General features: G+C 38.5%; 1 protein-coding gene and 1 pseudogene across 1 annotated transcript; both read right to left on the reverse strand.

The window, feature by feature from the left end:
• Positions 1 to 1024: 1024 nt before the first annotated feature.
• LOC122750961 (ferritin heavy chain A-like) lies at positions 1025 to 15138 on the reverse strand. The gene is made up of 4 exons (XM_043997850.1): positions 15037 to 15138; positions 2952 to 3098; positions 1964 to 2089; positions 1025 to 1180 (listed from the first exon to the last, which is right to left on the reverse strand). The coding sequence occupies exons 1-4, from the start codon at positions 15136 to 15138 to the stop codon at positions 1025 to 1027; spliced, it is 531 nt and encodes a 176-aa protein (XP_043853785.1).
• Positions 15139 to 17453: 2315 nt separating this feature from the next.
• Positions 17454 to 18562, reverse strand: LOC122747489 (annotated as a pseudogene).
• Between the last annotated feature and the right edge of the window lie 2153 nt (positions 18563 to 20715).

A 20715-nucleotide genomic window follows, 5' to 3' on the forward strand; every position in this document is an offset into this window, starting at 1 on the left:
GTAAAAGAAAGAGAAAGATTGAGAACAGATTTCCTATAACCTGGCAATCCTAATCTTCCCTAGCTTCCACTTCTGAAGTCAACTGCCACCACACTGATCTCTCGCAGCCAAAGAGGCCCAGCTCTCCCTCCTTCCTGTTCCCCTACCAGAAATGGGAGGTTCTTCAAGCTGATTGGCTAGTGTCATTCAAATTCATTGGTTCACTGGACCTGAAGGTGGTCTCGATGTAAAGTTCAAAGTTCTTAGCTTCTGAGAACAGTCACCTTCCTAAGTACCAGCCAGATGTGCTTACAATCCAGTAAACTGGAAGTAAGCCAATAATCCAGTCAGCAGTCAGTCACTTTATCCAAATCAATCAGTTTAAACCAGTCTCCAGGTGGGCCCCTGAGTATCTGCTAAATCTCATCTATCACATTCCATGATCTTGACACAATATTATGTTAATTTCAATTGTAGAAGTTACATTGTATTGCTTCCTCAGAATATACCAATATGCAATTAATTTTCCATCACTTTTAAAGTTTTCTTTTTAAAGTTGACATATGAAGTACTGCATTTAAGGAGAAAGTTTGAAAATTATTATGTCTTGCCTTTATGGAGCTAAGGAACATTTAGTCCATCCCCTTGTATTAGGCAAGAACACTCTTCATTCTAGTTGCCTCTGATGACTTAAGAAGATGCAAGAGAATTTGGAAGCCTCCCCAACATTTTACCCTAATTACAACCAGGAAGATTCCTTCTCCTTAGTACCAAATCCTTGCTGCTTACAAATAATGGAAGATTTAAGAAATTACTCTATTTCGATAGATACTTTTCGCTTAACATCATTGAAGATTAGTTTACAGGAGTATTTTTTTTTCCTGAAGATCAGCTTTATAAGTATAATAAAATAAATGGATCTATGGCCACAAAGGTTTAAATGCCAAGCTTTATTTGCAAGCACACAAAAAGTTCATTTTCCTTCAGGACTTTTATCTTAGTGCAACATCAGCAAGAATAGTCTTTTTCCTAGGATATAGAGATTTCAGTGGCTGTCCCCCAGGGTGAGCTTATCAAACAAGTATTCTCCAAGGCCACTCTCAGGAGCTCCCAGCCTCCTCAGGTTGGTGATATAATCTGCCAGACACTTGATAATTGTGACCTGCTCATCTAGATACTCCCGCTCCAGGAAGTCACAAAGCTGAAGAAAGAAAAGCAAGAAATCGTATGGAAAATATCATCATCAGTGTAGTACAGTGCCAGGGATCATTCTCATTAGAACACTCAGAGGAAAACAGTACAAGGATGAAAAAGCGGCTTTAGGAGAGCCCTTCCCAAAGAGAAATAACCCAAACATACTTTGCCTCTCTCAGCAGATTTGGATGTTGGGAGGATTGGCCTATTGCTCTGCCCAGCTGACAAAAGTGATTCCAGGTTGACCTCTTTATGTGCTAGGAATAACTGGTGGGCAGCATCATTTAGTCAAGGAACACAAGGTTTTTCTGATCATAATCAGTTTAGCAAACTTCTAATTCCTGTATGCAAGGTTAGCAAGCTTTCTGAATGACAATGCCCTTGTGATAGATAAAGGCAGTTGCAGCCCAGGTCATTGGCACTGACTGATTGCCCCTAATATTCTCTTTCCTCTTGGGCTCTGTGAATATGTTCGGCAACAACAACGAGTTTTAAGTACAGAGAGCCTGTGTAGCTCTCATGGGTCTATGCTTCTCACCATATGTGGGAGCCACTGGCTGGGCTTGCCTATGGAATGGAAGGCCTGGGGCCTGAAGCTGGTCCATGAGTCACAAGCTGTCTAATTTGTGATCCTTGAGTGCTTGTGTTCCTTCAGCACCTTAACAAATATCTTCTCCCAGAGATGTTTTTTGGGGAAATGTTTCAGAGTTCAGGGCTGTATACTTCATACAAATGCATTCTAAATTAAATGTGAAAATGTGAAGTGGAGAAATCCTATTGTTATACTTACATGTGGGTCACTTTTTTCCATTGCTAGATTATGTAGGTTTAGTAGGGCCTGGTTTATTTTTTTTTCCATCTTCATAACTATTTCTAGGACTTCTAGGCTATTTCTCCATTCATCACGCTCTGGTTTCTGTTCAAATTCAATCAGAGAATAATGAGAATCATGAACTACTCTCTTTTTAGCTACAACCATATATTTTTGTATCTAAGTGTGAGAATTATTCTGGTGGTTGAGTAAATAAATACATGCCTAGAACTTCAGATCACTACAGACCTAATTTAAAGCAGGCAAAGGCACTTTTTGTGGGAACTTCCTCTATCCAGTAAATCCCTTCTGGTCCATGACAGTAAAAAGTCTAAGTGAGTTGCTGGAGACTTAGAGAACAAGGAACATTCCAATGGGCACAGAGGTAGCAATTGTACAAAAAAAATTTTGAACTCAGATGTTCTTGACTCCAATACTTTATCAACTATAATATTATTATGATATCCATTATATAATAAAATGAGTGGGTTGGACCAAGTGATTCTAAAGTCACTTCCATGTATAAATCTATAGGTGCTATTAATTTTTTTTGGGGGGGGTATTCACTTAACATGTGCAGACATATCTTTCTTTTTTAGAATGAGAAAGAATAGAAGGTAGGTCTACCCAAGAGGTGAAGTGACAATGATAAAATTAGGTAGCATTGAGGCAGCTAGGTGGTGCAGTAGATAAAGCACCAGCCCTGGATTCAGGAGGATCTGAGTTCAAATACGGCCTCAGACACTTAACACTTACTAGCTGTGTGACTCCGGGCAAGTCACTTAACCCCAATTGCCTCACCAAAAAAAAAAAAGATAAAAACAAATTAGGTAGCATTCGTAGAGTTTTGCAGGATTATGAATTAACTGGCCTGAAGATTAGGTTTATTTGCAAGGGTTGTTAAGGTACCCAAAGAAGTCATCCTATATTTCTGACTCTATAATATCCTATAAGGTTTAGCTCTCACCTTTATGTCCTGTAGGACAATATGGCCTCCTCTCTTATTTAAGTATTTCAGGAACTTTTGAGCATGTTCCAGCTTCTCATCAGATTGATTCTTTGAGAATGTTTTGAAGTGGTATAAGGCCACATCATCCCTGTCAAAGAAGTAGGCCTGATGTGCAGAGACAAAAGGGAAGATAAATAGGGTTGTTCAAATAATTCAGTCAATATGCATTTAAGTGCCTATTCTGTGCACTGTGCTAAGCACTGGACAAAAGATAAATCTCTGCCCTCAAGGAGCTCACAGTCTAATGGGGTAGACAAGAAAACAAATATGTACAAACAAGCTATATATGGGATAAATAAGAAATAATTAACAGAGGGAAGGCTCTAGAATCTGGAGATGGGGCAAGGCTTCCTATAGAAGAAAGGATTTTAGTTGGGACTTGAAAGAAGCCAGAAAGTGGAGATGACAGCCAGCTAGAGAAAATGCCAGAAGCTGGGATGGAGTGTCTTGTGTGTGGAATAGCAAGGAGACCAGTGTCACTGCATCATATAGTATGTGAAAGGGAGTAAGGAAAGGTGTTTGTGGGAGAGGGGGAGGTCTTTAGGGGAATAGAGGGTTGCTTATAACAGACCTTTATAATATATGGCATAACAAATAGTGAAAGAGATGATTTCAAAAAGACATGAAAAGACTTCTATGAATCTATGCAGAGTGAAATGAGCAGAAACAGAACAATTTCTACTATAACATCAATATTATAAAGAGGAGTTAGGTGGTGCAGTGGATAGAGCACTGACCCTGGAGTCAGGAGGACCCGAGTTCAAATGTGACATCAGACACTTGACACTTCCTAGCTGTGTGACCCTGGGCAAGTCACTTAATCCTGATTGCCTCAAACATCTAGGTTCATCTCCAGTCATCCTGATGAATATCTGGCACCTGGACCCATATGGCTCTGGAGGAGAGAGTGAGGCTGGTGACTTTGCACAGCCCTCCCTCACTTAAATCTAATTCACTACAACTCACAACATCACCTCCCTATGCCATGGTCCTCTTTGAGAATGAAGGACAAACAACAATAAAGACAAATAGAAGAATTTTTGTTTGGTCTTGGAGGCATATGGAGCCCCTGGGGTTTATTGAGTAAAAGGGCACGTGGTCAGACCTATGTAAGGAATTTGCAATTCGTGCCAATGTTTTTAAAAATATATAAATATTCGCCTAAAATGAATGAATATTCTCCCTAAGCACAAAAAACACTGACTGAATTCAGGTTGTTGAAAAGTCCATTTTTACAGTGCTATCAAATTCTATATTTATTTGAAAGTCTATTATGACTTAGTCATCCCTTTTGCTCATTTTTGTTGTTGTTGTTTCTGAGATCTCAGGAGCTGAATTCTCTCTCCCTGTTCTGTGGGTCTTTTAGTTGAGGGTCTTTTCTTTGCCCCAGGGATCTTTTCTCAGGTCAGATTCTCCCTTTTTGGTGGTTAGGGTTTCCACCAATGACTTCCTTTGGATGAAGAGAAGCCTCTCCTTTAATCTTTAGTTAAACCCAAGGTTGCCCTCCATGGAACATATCTAATTGACAACCTTTACTTTAGGGGGAGGAGGAGGAAGGAAGAACTTGAAAGTTTTATTATTTCATCATATTAGTTGTGACTAACAAGTTACTGAATAACAGTTCAAAAGAGCAGCATGGTCTCATTAAAATAAAGATTAAAGCTATGAATGAAGTGTGCTTTCCAATTAATGCTAAGGCTAGCTGCACATACACAAAGAAAGTTTTCTTTAGCTATGTTGGAAGAAAAATAATGATTTGGACATGGCTAATTATTGTTTTAATATGGAAGGAATAAAGATAGAAGATCACAGAGAGAAAATGAAATTGTTTATTTAACTCCTTTTGTTTTTATTATAAAAATGAACAACTTTTGAGGACTTTTGTAAGCTGATGAAGAATAAAATGAGAACCAGGAAAACAATTTACATAATGACAACTACACTGCAAGATAAACACTTTGAAAGCTGTGAGTCATGATTCCAGAGGACTGATGATGGAGCGCGCCATCCATTACAATAGAAGTGATGAATTTATGATGTGAATTGAAACACACATAAAAATATAATTGTTTACAGTCATGTGGGGATTTGATCTATACATATTTGCATCATGAAATGTTGTATGAGGTCACTATTAACAGTTTTGCTTAATTTTTTTTTTCTTTGCGGGGCAATGGGGGTTAAGTGACTTGCCCCGGGTCACACAGCTAGTAAGTGTTAAGTGTCTGAGGTCAGATTTGAACTCAGGTCCTCCTGAATCCAGGGCTGGTGCTCTATCCACTGCGCCACCTACCTGCCCCTTTGCCTAACTCTTTTGCTTTCTTGGGAGTTGTTTAGTTGCATCCAACTCTTCATGACCCCATTTGGGGTTTTCTTGGCAAAGATAGTGGAGTGGTTTGCCATTTCCTTCTCCAGCTCATTTTACAGATGAGGAAATGGAGGCAAACAGAATTAAGTGACTTGCCCAGGGTCACACAGCTAGTATGTGTCTGAGGACAGATTTGAAGTCATGAAGATGAATCTTCCTGATTTCAAGCCCATTGTTCTATCCACTCTACCACCTGGCTACCCATTTTGTTAGGAGAGACCTTTCAGAAAGTGAGAATAATCTGTAAATATATTTAATGTAAAAATAAAACACATAAATAAGACTGAAACACTAGTACAGGTCAGCCAACCAATAATACCCAAAATGGGCCTGGGGCATCCATAGCTTAGAAAGTGACAGAGCACTCTTTGGAGAGAGCCCCACAGTAATCAGAAAATCCCCAGGGTGGGGACCTTGGAAGCCCTGGAGAGTGGTAGCAGAGAGGAAGCAGGAAGCAGCACAGAGTCCAGGCACTGAGACTGTGACAGCCCACATTCAGGAACTCTGAGGTGTCTAACACTGTTCAGAAATGCTGCAGGGGCCCGCCAGGATCTAGCACTTTGAACCTGAAAAATCCAGAGGGGGCCTAAGCCTTTGTAAGTGGAGGTCAACATAAAAACCCAGGGTGAAACTAATGAGGACCAATAAGCTCACTTAAAAGCATAGTAGGGGGCAGAGCCTGGCTTTGGGTTGGCACAAACTCTAATTCAGGAACTTAAGGTAGAGATGACTAAACAATGGAAAACCCCAACTAGTATAAAAATGATTTTGAACCTATAGATCACCCAAAAGAAGTAACTCAGAAACAGAAGCAGAGATTCAAAGGGGGAAAAATTGACTTTTCCAGAAAGACTACATGAATACCAAAAAGAAATGAATCATGAAATTTTTTAAAAAGTCAAAGCTCTTGAGGAAAGAATTATAATAAGAATGAATAGTTTGATGGAAAAAGTGCCAAACTAACTCAAGGAATAGATGCTCTGAAAATTTGAATAGAGCAAAGAGGAATTATAACTCTATGACACAGAAAGAACAAAATAAAGAGGTTTTTTTTTAAAAAAAAATGCAGAAGAAAATGTAAAATATTTGATAAAAAACAACGCATCTGGAAAACAGGGCAGTGAGAGAGAATTTAAGAAGCTTTGGTCCCTGAAAACCAAAATTAAAACAAAACAAAACCCTGCATAGTATATTTCAAGTTACAAAAACAAACAACTTGCCCAAGCATATTAAAACCAAGAGGCAAAGTTAAAATGGAAAGAATTCACCAATTGTTTCTTTTTCTTTTCTTTCTTTTTCTTCTTCTTCTTCTTCTTTTTTTTTTTGTGGGGCAATGAGGATTAAGTGACTTGCCCAGGGTTACACAGCTAGTTAAGTGTCAAGTGTCTGAGACTGGATTTGAACTCAGGTCCTCCTGAATCCAAGGCCAGTACTTTATCCACTGAGCCATCTAGCTGTCCTGGGAAGTTGGTTTTGTATTTGGGAACAGTTGGTGGGTAACAAAGCACCAAAATTAGTAAAGTATGACAAATTTTTTCTCTGCTGAAACCAGTTTAACTCAACATACACTTATCCGACAGCCAGCCAACACTGGACCCATTTTGAGGGCAGCTAGATGGCACAATGCATAGAGCACGGGATTGATGTCATCATGACCTGAGTTCAAATCCAGATTCAGACACGTAGACTGCTTGACTAACCCTGGACAAGTCACATAGCCTCTGTTTGCCTCAGTCTCCTCAACTGTACATAAGGATAATAAAAAATACCTACACTGAAGGGTTGTTGTGAGAATCAAATGAGGCATTTATAAAACACTTAATAGTACTTGGCATGTAGTAAATGCTATATAAATGTTTATTTCATCCCACCCCATCCTTGACAGAGAGAGAGAGGCATAGGGTCATGCTTATCTTGAAACTTCAATTTTAGAATATAAACTTCTTTGTAAAATCTTTTTACAATTTTTTTCATTTTAAATTTAAACACAAGACAAGTGGGGGGGGGGTTGGAGAGGAATATTTTCATGTACCCAGAAGAACATAAAGAGAAGCTTCAGTATAAAACAATAAATTTCTATTTCAGCTGTTTACATTTTTTAGAAAACCTATGTAATAAATATTACACATTGTTTTCAAAGCTACATAGATTTTCTGTACTCCCTTCTAAGTTTTCTTTTGTTCTCTGATGTGTACTTTATATTTTATTTTTTTCTGCCTCCCTCCTCAACCTGCCCTAGTGAAAGCTACAATTAAACACAGATACACACATATTTATCTATACACATACCTATATATACATATGTAAGACCATGCTACACATATTTCTATTTTTCAGTTCCTTCTCTGGAAGTAGGTAGCATTTTCCTTCATAGTTCCAAGTCTTTCCATGTTTGTTTTTTCTTTAAAATCAACCAACTCATCATTTCTTATATCACAGTAATAATCCATCACAATCATCTACCTTAACTTGTTTAGCCACTCCCCAACTAAGGCATCTATCATTTTAGCCAATCTGATAGATGTTAAATGATATCTCAAAGTTGTTTTAATTTACATTTCTCTAATCAATAATGACTTAGAGCATTTTTCATATGATTATATATAGTTTTGATTTCATAAAAAACTGCCTGTTTATATCCTTTGACCATTTATCAATTGGGGCATGACTCATATTATTATAAATTTGACAAAGTTCTTTATATATCTGAGAAATGAGAACTTTGTCTGAGAGACTGACTATGAAAGTTGTTTCCCAAGGAACTCTGGAACCTGCATAAGCATTCTGTAACTGATAGTAGTTGGCTAATATGTGGTGAACAGGAAGCTCCTGGATCAGCTGCAGAAGTATTCAGAAGGGCATTAATTGGACTCTACCTTTCATTCCAGGTGAATCTCTGCTCTTGGTCTGCCTACTTCACCTAGGGCCCTCTCCCCTTAGAGCTTTTCCCTGTGCTTTGCTCTTTGTTCTTTGTCTTAGATGAGATAAATTGCGAGGCTATATTCTTGTGGATTTTGAAAAGCAGGGATAGCAAGCCCTTGAGAGCTCAGGAGCCCCCTGAGGCCCAGAATTCCAGGAGTCTGAGTCCATATGGGATTTTGTAACCAGCACAATATCTATGCTTCAAGAAACAATGCCTTTTGGAAACCCAGTGGTAGATGAGTCAAGGACTCATCTGGCAGCAATGCTACATTTAAACTTGAATTTGGAGGGAGGGATTGAGTATTTATTTAGCACCTGCTGTGTGCTGGGTACTGTACTAAGCACTTTACAAATACCTCATTTAATCCTCACACTAGATTTGTGAGGTAGATACTGTTAATATAGGTGGGATAGGAAAAGAACCTATACAAAAAATGTTCTTCTTCTTATACTTTCTTTTCGGTGAGGCAATTGAGGTTAAGTGACTTGCCCAGGGTCACAAAGCTAGTAAGTGTCAAGTCTCTAAGGCCGGATTTGAACTCAGGTCCTCCTGAATCCAGGGCTGGTGCTCTATCCACTGTGCCACCTAGCTGCCCCCTCATCTTCTTATACTTTCAAAGAAAACTGCAGGAAAGTACAAACATATAAATTGGTAAATGACTGAACAAATGAATGTAACGAAATACTATTGTGTTACAAGAAATGATGAAAGGATGAATTTTTTTAAAAATCTATTAAAGTTTTGAGTTCCAATTTCTATTCCTCTCTCATTCCCTCCCTCCCTACTCTCCCCCATCCTTGAGGCAGCAAGCAACCAGATATAGGTTATACATGTGCAATTATGTAAAACATTACCATATTTGTCATTTTATACAAAATAACTTGAGAAAAAAAAGAAAGTGCAAAACAGCATGCTTCAGTCTGTTCTCAATTAAAATCAGTTCTTTCTCTGGAGGTGGATAGTATGCTTCATCATTAGTCCCTTGGGATTGTCTTGGATCATTGTATTGCTGAGAGTAGTTAAGTCATTCACAATTCTCATAGAACAATAATGCTGTCACTGTGTACAATGTTCTGGTTCTGCTCACTTCACTATACATCAGTTCGTATGAGTCTTTCCAGGTTTTTCTGAAATCATCTTGCTTGTCATTTCTTGTAGCACAATAATATTCCATTACAATCATATACCACAGCTTGTTTAGTCATTCCCCAATTGATGGGCATTCCTTCGATTTCCAATTCTTAGCTGCCACAAAGAGTTGCTATAAATATTTTTATACAATGTTTTTCCTTTTTTCTTTTCCACAGTTACTATTGTTAACAGTTTCCCTCCATCCTATTCCTTTCCCCATGATATTTACTCTATTATCTATCTTCTTTCCCCAAAAGGGATTTGCTTCTGACTGCCTTCTCCTCCAATCTTCCCTCTCTTCAATGAAATGGGTGATTTTAAAGAAATCTGAGGAAACTTGAATGACTCAGTGAATATAGACTCAGGAAGACCTAAGTTCAAATCTTTCATAAAAAACACTTGCTAGCTGTATGATCTTGGGCAAATCACTTAACCCTGTCTACCTTAATTTCCTCATCTGTAAAATGAGGTAGAGAAGGAAATGGCAAACCACCCAGTCTCTTTGGCAAGCCAACCCCAAATGGGTTCACAAAGAGTTGGACACAACTGAAATGAATGAACAATAACAATAAATGACAGTAAGTGGAGGAACAATTTGTATATCAATAACATAATAAAGCCTCAAGAACTCTGATAAAAGCAATGATTAAACACAGTTGTAGAGACTGATGATCTATGCTCCTCATCAAATACCAGAGAAATGATAGACACAAAGTACAGAATCAGATATACATTTCTGGACATAGCCTGTGTGGAAATCTGTTTTATTTTGCTATATGCATATTTGTTTTTCTTACTCTTTTTTTTTCCCCACTGAACATAGAAGGGGCAGGTGGGACAGAAAATAAATACTTACCAATTGAAAAAAATATATAATGAAAAAAAAATTTGCTTCTCTCATGAGAATGTCCAGTTTAGTCATTCAATCAATCAACATTTATTGAACTCCTACTATGTGCTAGGCACTATGTTAAAGGTCTATAGTGGGGCAGCTAGGTGGATTAAGCACCAGCCCTGGATTCAGGAGTACCTGAGTTCAAATATGGCCTCAGACACTTGACACTTACTAGCTGTGTGACCTTGGGCAAGTCACTTAATCCCCATTGCCCTGCAAAAAAAAAAAAAAAAAGGTCTATAGAAGGTGGTGAGGCCCTTAAGAATGTGCATGTTTGCATATGGCATTGTGCTGATTATGTCAAGCCCTGAAATCATTCATTTTAGAATTTACTAAATGGGATTTATGGGGCAGCTAGGTGGTACAGTGGATAAAGCACCGGCCCTGGATTCAGGAGGACCTGAGTTCAAATCTGGCCTCAGACACTGGACACTAGCTGTGTGACCCTGGCCAAGTCACTTAACCCTCACTGTCCCGCAAAAAAAAAAAAAAGGAATTTATAATCACACAAAAAGTTTGGCTTAACTATCCATAGAGGAAAACCCTAAATATATGAAAATTGCCTACTGCTCAGAATTGAAAGTGTGGTTTTCGCAGGACCCTAAACTAATCTATCAGTATGCATGCACTGTGTACACTGTTCATGAACAATGAACTGAACCAAGAATTGAAAAGGAGGAGGAAAATGGTCTGATTTATTGTTGAGAAACTGTGTGGTGCTTTTAGTGACCCCAAGATTCACCCTCCAACAAAGGCCCAACTTTGTAAGAAAGATAATACTTTTTTGCTTTTGCTTCTTTGCTTTGTAACTCTGGCTGCAATTTCCCTGAATTATTCCCCCTATCCTCCAGTTCCCAGCCCCTACTATTTAAACCAAGCTCAAGAAGTGATAGATCTTAGAGCTAGAAGTAACAGTAATCACTACAGCACACAGGGGATCCTACCCTAAATGCATATGTCAAGGTCCCATCTGAAAGTTCTCTTCTCATTCCTATGCCACTATTATTACAAATATGAAGGAATGTATGAGCATATACTGACATGGTCATGGCTATTTATCAATGTCTATGTAATAATTATCTGTGGGGGAAAAATTGCCTTTTTAATTGTCTGGAAACAAAGGGTCAAAGACCACACATAAGAACAAGTAAACATAGAACTGTATGTATAGTAAATATAGAATATACCCATGCATCCACAGATGAATGAATGAATGAATGAATGGACAAAAAATTGTATAGAGATGAGGATATCTTTCTACCCAGATGAGGAAACTCCCTCTGCCAATGAAGGTCAGTAGCTTTTCTGCAACTTATAACTCAAAGTTGCCTAGAGCACTGTGTGTTTACACCCAGAGTTATAGAGCCAGGCTCCCCAAGAACATATTTCTGTCCAGAAATGATATTGTAAAAAGTGCTTAGCACAATGCCTAGCACGTAGTAGGTGCAATATAAATGCATATTCCTTTCTCCCATCTGTGTATTTGGCGGGGCAGGTTGGTGGCGCAGTGGGTAGAAGGCCAATCCTGGAGTCAGGAAGACATGAGTTCAAATCTTATCTCACTACTTGTGACTCTTGGCAAGTTGTTTCACCTCTGTTTATATCTGGTTGTTGAGAAGATCAAAGTAGATAACATTTATAGGACACACGTTCAGCAATACACTGGCATACACTTATTAAACGACTCTCCAAAAAAAAGCATGCATGACACATTTTCATGTTAAATCTTCATTATTAACATTTTCTCTGTTGCTTTTGTATGTCTAGACAATTAACCAAACAATAAATCAAATACTGATTTATAGTGTTTGCCAATTCTTGATGTGCAAATGCTTATAATGAAACTTTAACAATTAGTTCTTATGATCTGGTATGAAGTGACTCATGTATAATTATGTTTGTATACATGGACATGTATGTGTGAGAATATTGCATGTCTGTGTATATGCATTCCTATGTGCATGTATGTATACAAAAGTACATATATGTGTGGGCTTGCATTTGTGTATGCCATAAGAGGAAAAGAACATTGTTGGTAGAGAAGAATTCCATCCAAGAAAGCATCCCTTTGACTATCTTTCCTTCTTTTTTTTTTTTTGGTGGGGCAATGAGGGTTAAGTGACTTGCCCAGGGTCACACAGCTAGTAAGTGTCAAGTGTCTGAGGCCAGATTTGAACTCAGGACCTTCTGAATCCAGGGCCGGTGCTATATCCACTGCGCCATCTAGCTGCCCCTTGACTATCTTTCTTAACCTAAATCTGGGAATAGAGGAACATCTGAGATTATTTAAAAAATTTTTTATTTTATTTTATTTTGTTTGCTGGGCAATGAGGGTTAAGTGACTTGCCCAAGGTCACACAGCTAGTAAGTCTCAAGTATCTGAGGCAAGATTTGAACTCAGCTCCTCCTGAATCCAGGGCTGGTGCTTATCCACTGTGCCACCTAGCTGTCTTCTGAGATTAAAAAAACATCTTATAGTGAAAGAATTCAAAGGAGGGTGATTGTTTTAGATTTAGGTATGCACAAAAAGAGGGAAACAGCATAGCTGAAAGGGATCTTTTTTCTTATGAAGACAAGGGAACAAAACCTATTGGAACTTTTAAAATAATTTTTTAAAAATCTAGTGAAATGTTTATTTTTTTTTGGTCAGTTCTATCCTATATACCAAAGAGCTATTGAGTGCTCTGAAATCTTTTCTGTGACATCACCAGGATTTGACTCCTTCCTTGTGTAAGATACATGCCTCACCCATGTTGGTTGTATGTTCACATAAGTTTATCTAAATGTGGCTCACAGGAAGGCTTTGATAGTTATCTCAGGAATCTTGCTCACCCCTCTCCAGTGGAGACTTTGATTCTTGCCTGGAGGGGAAGACAAAAAAAGGACAGAAGGTTGTCCATGCCATTCCCTTCACAAAGGTGGTATCACACTCTATTTCTTTTAGATTTAAGCAGCTTTTCTGGTTGCTAACCCCTAAAGAGGAAGGTGGTCCCCCAGGCTTATATTAGAAGGTTTGACCCACCAGATAGTTCTTATACAAAAAACCATAACAAAAAGTGAATAGCAAATAAACTGATTTTTCCTAACAGATATCAAACAAAAATCAGAGAAGTTGAAAATATACAGTGAATGAGCTTTCCCACCAGAAGTGAGATTGCTTAGTTCATTGAAGGGAGAGGCCCTAATCTCACCTTAAGGGAGATTCCTCAGTCTTTAGACAGGCAAGTTGGGAATTAGAGTTATGTTGAAACACTGGTTTCTTTATGTGTCTGCTGCTTCCCAAAGTCTTTTCTCTCTTTCCAGAGTTGGTCCTGAAGACTCCGGAATCATTTGTGTCCTCACTCAAAGAAGAAGAAAGATTTATCTTTTCCTCAGCTCTTGTACCAACTCTATTCTTCATGTAAGCGTGCAGCATTGAGGCATCATTCTTTTCATCCATTACCCGATAAGTTTTTGTTTAGCACAATGTCTGATACCTACTAAGCTCTAAATAGATGTTTATTGATTGACTGACCTATGATTCATGTAGCTTTGAAAAATCACAATTCTGTTTCTGTTCGTTATTTGTCCTTATGTTTCCCTCCTCTCTACTTATATTTTGTAGCATTACTTGATTGGGAACATAACTGATTGTAAAGAATTAATTTTTATTTGAGGTTTTTATGACCCCATCTTTTGGCTTGAATTAAAAAAACCCTGGCACATGCACTGGCCTGGGGCTCAGGTGCAGTGCCTCTGTAAATGGCACGGTGCTCCACCCACTGGTTGTAACCATCACCATGGTGATGGCACCTCACGTCATCACCACTCGCAAATGCCTACATGGGCCTGGCAAAATTACAATGACTGGAAGCCCAGTGAGGGCAGTCATGTGATTGTCCATCAGGGCTGCCAGCCAATTGGCTTGAGGCTGTGTGTGATCTGCCTGGGAAGAAGAAGGGAGAAGGTTTGTCATTCTAGCTTGAAGCTGGAAGGTGACAGGACGCAGCCATGTGTTCTCAGTTGATTCCTGGGCAGTGGTGTTATTCAGGTTGTATCATTTCCCTTCCCCTATTTTATCTCCTTTCCCTTAATTCTACGGATCTTGCTTGTGTTTTTAAGTTCATTTTTGTTAATAAATCCTGTTCTGTTTTTGAGGGAGGCTGTTGGTCTCCTTCCTTGCCCCAATATTGTGGTGAGCCGCATAGCTAACACCCCCAATTAAAAACTGGTCCCTACATGATTTGAAATATAGAGCAGAAGGGATGTTAGAGATCTAATCTATTCTCTCACTTTACATTCTATGCAAGAGAAAATTATAAGCTTATGACTCTAAGTCCCCACATAGGTATAAAACTTTCAAATGAGCATCTTTGCTTAGTGATCTATTATGGGGAAATGGGAAGAAAATACTCTGGTCCTTCCAAGATATAATACAGTTAGTTTTTACTGTTTGGGATATTTATGATTGGCAGTTGAATTTCAAATTGAACACAATTTGCTAAGTGTTTATGAAAAAAGAGGTGGAAACAAAGGAGATAAAGCAGATATGACTTTACCTATGAGCTTGTTTTACCTACACACATGAATTGCATATGTTTTGTAGACTTTGTACATGAGTTTCAGCTACTAACAAGCCTCTCAGTAGCAGATATTCAATACATATTTGCTGGTTTCCTGAAAGGTTAAACTATTAAACTTCCAATCTCTCACAACTTTAAAGGAATCGAAAGGCCCAAGTGCTTACCCCTGAAAGGTAGACATAGTTGGCACATAGCTCCATGTTCACAAGGTCATTGATGGCAACTTCACAATCCATGTGGAAGTTCTGGAGAACCTGGGACCCCATTTCAATGCTATTGTAGTTTAGATACCACAGACGAGGAATACTTCTGAGGGGCGCTCACTCCTATTCCAGCTCTACCACAGTTCTAGAAAAGGGTTCTCGAATGCAACTGTTATTAATCCCAGTCAGGCCAGTATGGAAGTATGATTGACAGTCATCCTCCTCCAATAGGCTTGTTCTTGACCATCCACATGACCAATCAGAATGGGGAAGGATGTCTTAGAATAGTCATTTTCCTGATTGCCATGACTACCCTGAAAGGGATGGGGAAAGACTGTTTGTCCATTTATGAAAAAAGCACACCCTTTGCAAAAAGAGGACAAATATCATCTGAATTTCCCTTACTTCTCCCCAAACTGAATAAGGGAAATTAAAGTGGAAAAAAAAATCAGGAGACTGGCCATGCAGTGGCCTAGTTTCTAATTTCCCAAGATGCATTAGAAGAGCCTAAGGCCTTCTTGCTATTATAGATACCCCAGGCTTTTTGATGAAAAAAAAAATCAGCTTCATGCTAAAGTCTCTGACACCATAATTGGTAGAGATAATACTTTTCATTCAAACTTTTTTTTTTCCTGTGGGGCTCAAAGTGCTTTACTAAACAAATTCAATATTTTTCTCCACATCCATATGATATAATTTTGTGGATAAGTATGATGAGGCAGCATGATACAGTGGAAAGAGAGCTGGACTTGGGATCAGAAGACACATTCAAATCCATTTACTAAGCACTGGTGATGTCATCAGCTCCCATGAATTTAATTACCATCTCAATGGTGATGATTCTCAAAGCTACCTTTCCTGCCCCCCCCCCCCCCCCCCCCGTGACCTCCAACCTTACATCTCCACCTACTTTTCAGATACCTTGAACTGGATGTCCAGTAGACATTTTAAACACAATATGTCTGAAACAGAACTCCTTATTTTTCTCCCTAAACCCTCTCCCCACCCTCCTACTTTCCCTTTGTAGAGGGTAACAACTTCCTTCCAGTCCTTCAGGCTCACAACCTAGGAATCATCCTGGATTCCTCACATTCTTTCATCCCCCATGTCCAATCTGTTGCCAAGGCCTACTGATTTCACCTCTGCAACACTTCTCGAATATACCCCCTTCTCCCTCTGACACTGACACCACTCTAGTGAAGACCCTCATCACTTTTCACCTTGATTACTGCAATAGCCTGCTGATGGGTCTGCCTGCCTCAAGCCTTTCCCCACTTTAATTCATTCTTCATAAAGCCATTAAATTGCATTTCCTAAAATACAGGTCTGATCATGTCAGCTCCCTACTCAATAAACCCCAATTGCTTCCTATTGCCTCCAGGAACAAATACAAACTTTTCTGTTTGGCATTAGAAGCCCTTCATAACATATTCTCCTACTGTTACAGTCTCTTTACACGTTATTCCACAAAATGTATTCTTTTTTTATTTTTTTTTGCGGGACAATAAGGTTTAAGTGACTTGCCCAGGGTCACATAGCTATTAAGTGTCAAGTGTCTGAGGCTGGATTTGAACTCAGGTCCTCCTGAATCCAGAGCCAGTGATTTATCCACTGAGTAGCTTAATTTTTTTTAATTAAAAAAAAAATTGGGGGGGGGAGGGCAATGTGTGACTTGCCCAAGGTCACACAGGTAGTAAGTGTCAAGTGCCTGAGGTCATATTTGAACTCAGGTCCTCCTGAATCCAAGGCCAGTGCTTTATCCACTGTGCCACCTAGCTGCCACAAAATGTATTCTTCAATCCAGTGACATTTGCCTCATGGCTGTTCCATGAACAAGACCCTCCAACTTTTGACTCTTGACGTTCTTCCTCTGGCTGTCCACCATACCTTGGAATGCTCTCCTTCCTCCACTCTGATTACTGACCCCACTGGCTCCCTTTAAGTAAGTCCTAACTAAAATCCCACCTTTTATAGGAAGCCCTCCCTAACCCCTCTTAATTCCCACGCTTTCCCTCTTTGAATTATTTTCTATTTATCCTCATTGTAAACTCTTTGAGGGAAGAGACTGTCTTTTGTCTCTCTTTGTGTCCTCAGAACTTAGCACATTGCCTGGCACATTGAACGCACTTCATAAATGTTCATTGATATACCCTCTGTGTGACCTTGGGCAAGTTACACAGAACTTGGGCCTTGGGTTTCTTAGTTGTAAGATGATGAGTTTGGACCTGGAAAGCCCCTTCCACCTCTTTGATAACATGAAAATGCAAATTATCCAAATCATCTGTAATTTCCTCATGTTTGGAAATTCTCAATGCAGATCATACCCCATCTATGTCTTACTGCATAAGGCTGAAGCTTGCTCAAGATCACTAAACTAGTTAATCAGTAGTGGTAGGGCTTGAACTGGTTCCCTGGCATGTCACCCACAGGGCTCTATCATCAGTGTTGTCCTGTTCAACAGTTTTATCAGTGACTTTGTCAAAAACGGAGATAAAAAGAAAATGTATCAGATTTTCTGAGAAATTAAACTGCAAGAAATGGCCACTATACTTGAAAATATTAAGAGGCATTTAAGAATTTAATAAGTATTTAAGTGTTTAACTAATTAGAGGAATTGAAGAGAAAACCAGCAATAGTTTAAAAAAAGGTAAATTTATAAGTATAGGACAGGTATGGCATAGTAAGACAGTATTTCGTCTGGGAAAGACAAACAAAAATCCTAGGGTATTAAAGTTGTTCAAAAGTTCAATATTAATGAAAACTCAAAACCACTTTATGGCTTCTCTCATCCTCTATTCCTTTCAGAGGATGAGATGGCTCTTTGCCTTGTTAAAGCTTGCTTTCCACTTGGGCCTTTGATCTCCTTGTCTCCTCCAGGAACTTGTTTATTCACAGTTTTCACCCCATCTCTCATGAATGTTCAGTCTTTCTCTACTTTTCCCTCTGCCTATAAACATGCTTAGTATACAATATTTTTCTAAAAAATCCTCATCTTCTATTTTTTTTAATGAAAAAATTTATTATACAAATCGCTTTATGATCTTGGTCTCTCTCTTTCTTGCCTTTGTGCAAAGCCAGAAGAGAAACATTGGCTACTTTGACAGCTTTGAATCGGACTCCACAAATATCACCAATAGCATGGCCCTTTTGGCCAAAGTCAGCCACTAACACTTCATCATTTTCCTCAATAAAGTTCAAACAGCCATCATTTGGAACAAAGGCGGTGATTTTCTTGCCATTTTTGATCACCTGGACTCTCACACACTTTCTGATGGCAGAATTGGGCTGCTTAGCCTCCACACCCACTTTTTCCAGGATTGGCAACCTTGGCATGTGAAGCACCCCCCCCCCAAAAGGGGTCAGCCTTGGTGCCCAGGTGTGCCTTGTTGTATTGATTGTCATGCCACTTCTGGTCCTGCCAGTGGCTGCATAGCTTCTGGGCCATGCAGAGCCTGCGGCACTTTCCCATCTTGCTGCTACACACCATCTTGCTTCTATTTTAATTTCATGCTCTTGCCTTCCTAGTCACTGCTAAAGCTCAAAGAGTCTATATCTGCTATTTCTACTTTTCCAATCCATTGACTCAGTTGAAATCTTTTTCATCTCCATTACTTTTTCTGAAACTGTTCTCTCTGATATCATTAATGAATATTTAATTTGCTATATCCAATGGCATAATTTTAATCCTCATTCTCTTTTACTTTTCTGTATTTGATACCAGTGACCATTTGATTCTTTCTCCTCCCTTAGTTTTCATGACATTTGCACTTATCTGTTTTTTAAACTCCATTTCTGATCATAGTTTCCTTTACTAGTTCCTATTTATCCTTCTGACCCCCCAAATGTGTCTCACAAAGTTCTATGACTTTATCTTCAATATCTTCCACCTTTGCCTTGGCAATCTCATTACTGCCTGTGGTTTCAAATATAACTTCTGCACAGATGAATCCAAAATCTGTGGCTTCAGCCTTGAACTTTGTCCAAGATTCCATTCCCTAATTTCTTTCCTTCTCCAACTGGATATCTTACCACCAATTCAAACTCAGTATGTCCCAAACTGAATAGATCTTTATTTTTTAACCTGTCTTCCCTCCAATTTTCTTTTCTTTTGATAGCATTATTATTCTCCTAATCACCAAAGCTTGAAGTCTTAAAGTTATTCATGCCTTCTCTCCTTCACTACTTATATCCAGCTAATTATGTTTATTCTATTTTTTTTTATTATTTGACACATCCATCCTGTTATTTCCACTTCCAATGCTTCAACTCAAGTTCAAGCTCATGTCACATGAACTATTGTAATAGATTTCTAGTTGGCTTCTCTGTTTATAACTCCCCCCATTTAAATTCATCTTTAAATTATTGCCAAAGTAATCTGTCCCATTTATAAATTTCATCATGTCTTTGTACTTTCAGTGGTTCATTGCCTACCAAATGATATAGCTACCTAAAAAATTCCCAACCCAACTTTTGAAGTTTATGTTATTGTGTAATCATCAAGATCTTTTTAATCCAGACAAATCAGAATAGTCACTGTTTCCCCATCTCCTTCTGTCCTCTCCCACTTTTGTGCATTTATGATCACCAACGTACAAGCAAGGAATAGACTCCTTTTCACTTCCCTCTCACCTATTGATAAACATTCTCTCCTTCCCTGGCTTCTAAAATAGAAGTTATCACTTCTTCATTGAATATTTATAGTGATCTATTCACTTAGTTTCTAATTTGATTTATAGTTTTATGTATTTATCATATATTCCTAATCTACATAACCATGACAATTAAAATGAACAAGATAAATCCATTTTCTTCCTACTCGTATTTATTTAGAATACAAGAAGACTATATCTATCTATCTATCCAGTTTTGTAGCATTTATTTCCAACTTAACAGTTCAGACAATATTTAAGTCAGAAGATCGAGATATTCCTGAAGTAGGAAGAATAATTCATTTGTTCTTTGGGGTGAGCTTGTCAAACCTCTATATTCCAAGGCAATCCTTGGAGGCTCCCATTTTTTTCAGATTGGTGACATGGCTACCATATACTTCATGGTCTTCAACTGCTAATTCAAATACTTTTTTTAAAGTTATACATGTGTAGTCAAGAAAACATTTCCACATTATTCAGGTTGCAAAAGAAAACAGACAAAAAAAAACTTTAGAGAAAAGAACTAACAAAAAATATGCTTCAATCTGTATTCAGATACCATCAGTTCGTTCTCTGTCGATGGATTGCATTTTTTCATAAGTCCTTCAGAGTTGTCTTGGATCACTGTATTGCTGAAAATAACTAAGTCATTCACAGCAGATCATCTTACCATATTGCTATTATTTTGTATACAGTACATTTCACTTTCCATGAGCTTATATAAGTCTTTCTAGGTTTTTCTGATAGCATCCTGCTCATCACTTTAAAAAAAAATTTTTTTTTTAATTTTGTGGTGAGGCAATTGGGGTTAAGTGACTTGCCCAGGGTCACACAGCTAGTGAGTGTCAAGTGTCTGAGGCCGGATTTGAACTCAGGTACTCCTGACTCCAGGGCCAGTGCTCTATCCACTGTGCTACCTAGCTGCCCCTCATCACTTTTTAAAAAATAGTAAACTACATTTATATAGCACTTTAAAGAGAGATTTCCTTAC

The sequence above is a fragment of the Dromiciops gliroides genome, chromosome 3 (assembly GCF_019393635.1).
Source record: "Dromiciops gliroides isolate mDroGli1 chromosome 3, mDroGli1.pri, whole genome shotgun sequence".
In the NCBI taxonomy this organism is placed as follows: domain Eukaryota; kingdom Metazoa; phylum Chordata; class Mammalia; order Microbiotheria; family Microbiotheriidae; genus Dromiciops; species Dromiciops gliroides.

Bases quoted from the DNA above. Each gene is read 5' to 3' on its own strand.
- LOC122750961 (XM_043997850.1), bottom strand. From the start codon at position 15,138: ATGGGGTCCCAGGTTCTCCAGAACTTCCACATGGATTGTGAAGTTGCC. The intron at 2,090-2,951 runs GTGAGAGCTAAA...GAATTTGAACAG, and splicing joins TTGTCCTACAGGACATAAAG to AAACCAGAGCGTGATGAATG. The intron at 1,181-1,963 runs GTAAGTATAACA...TTCTTTCTTCAG, and splicing joins TGGAAAAAAGTGACCCACAT to CTTTGTGACTTCCTGGAGCG.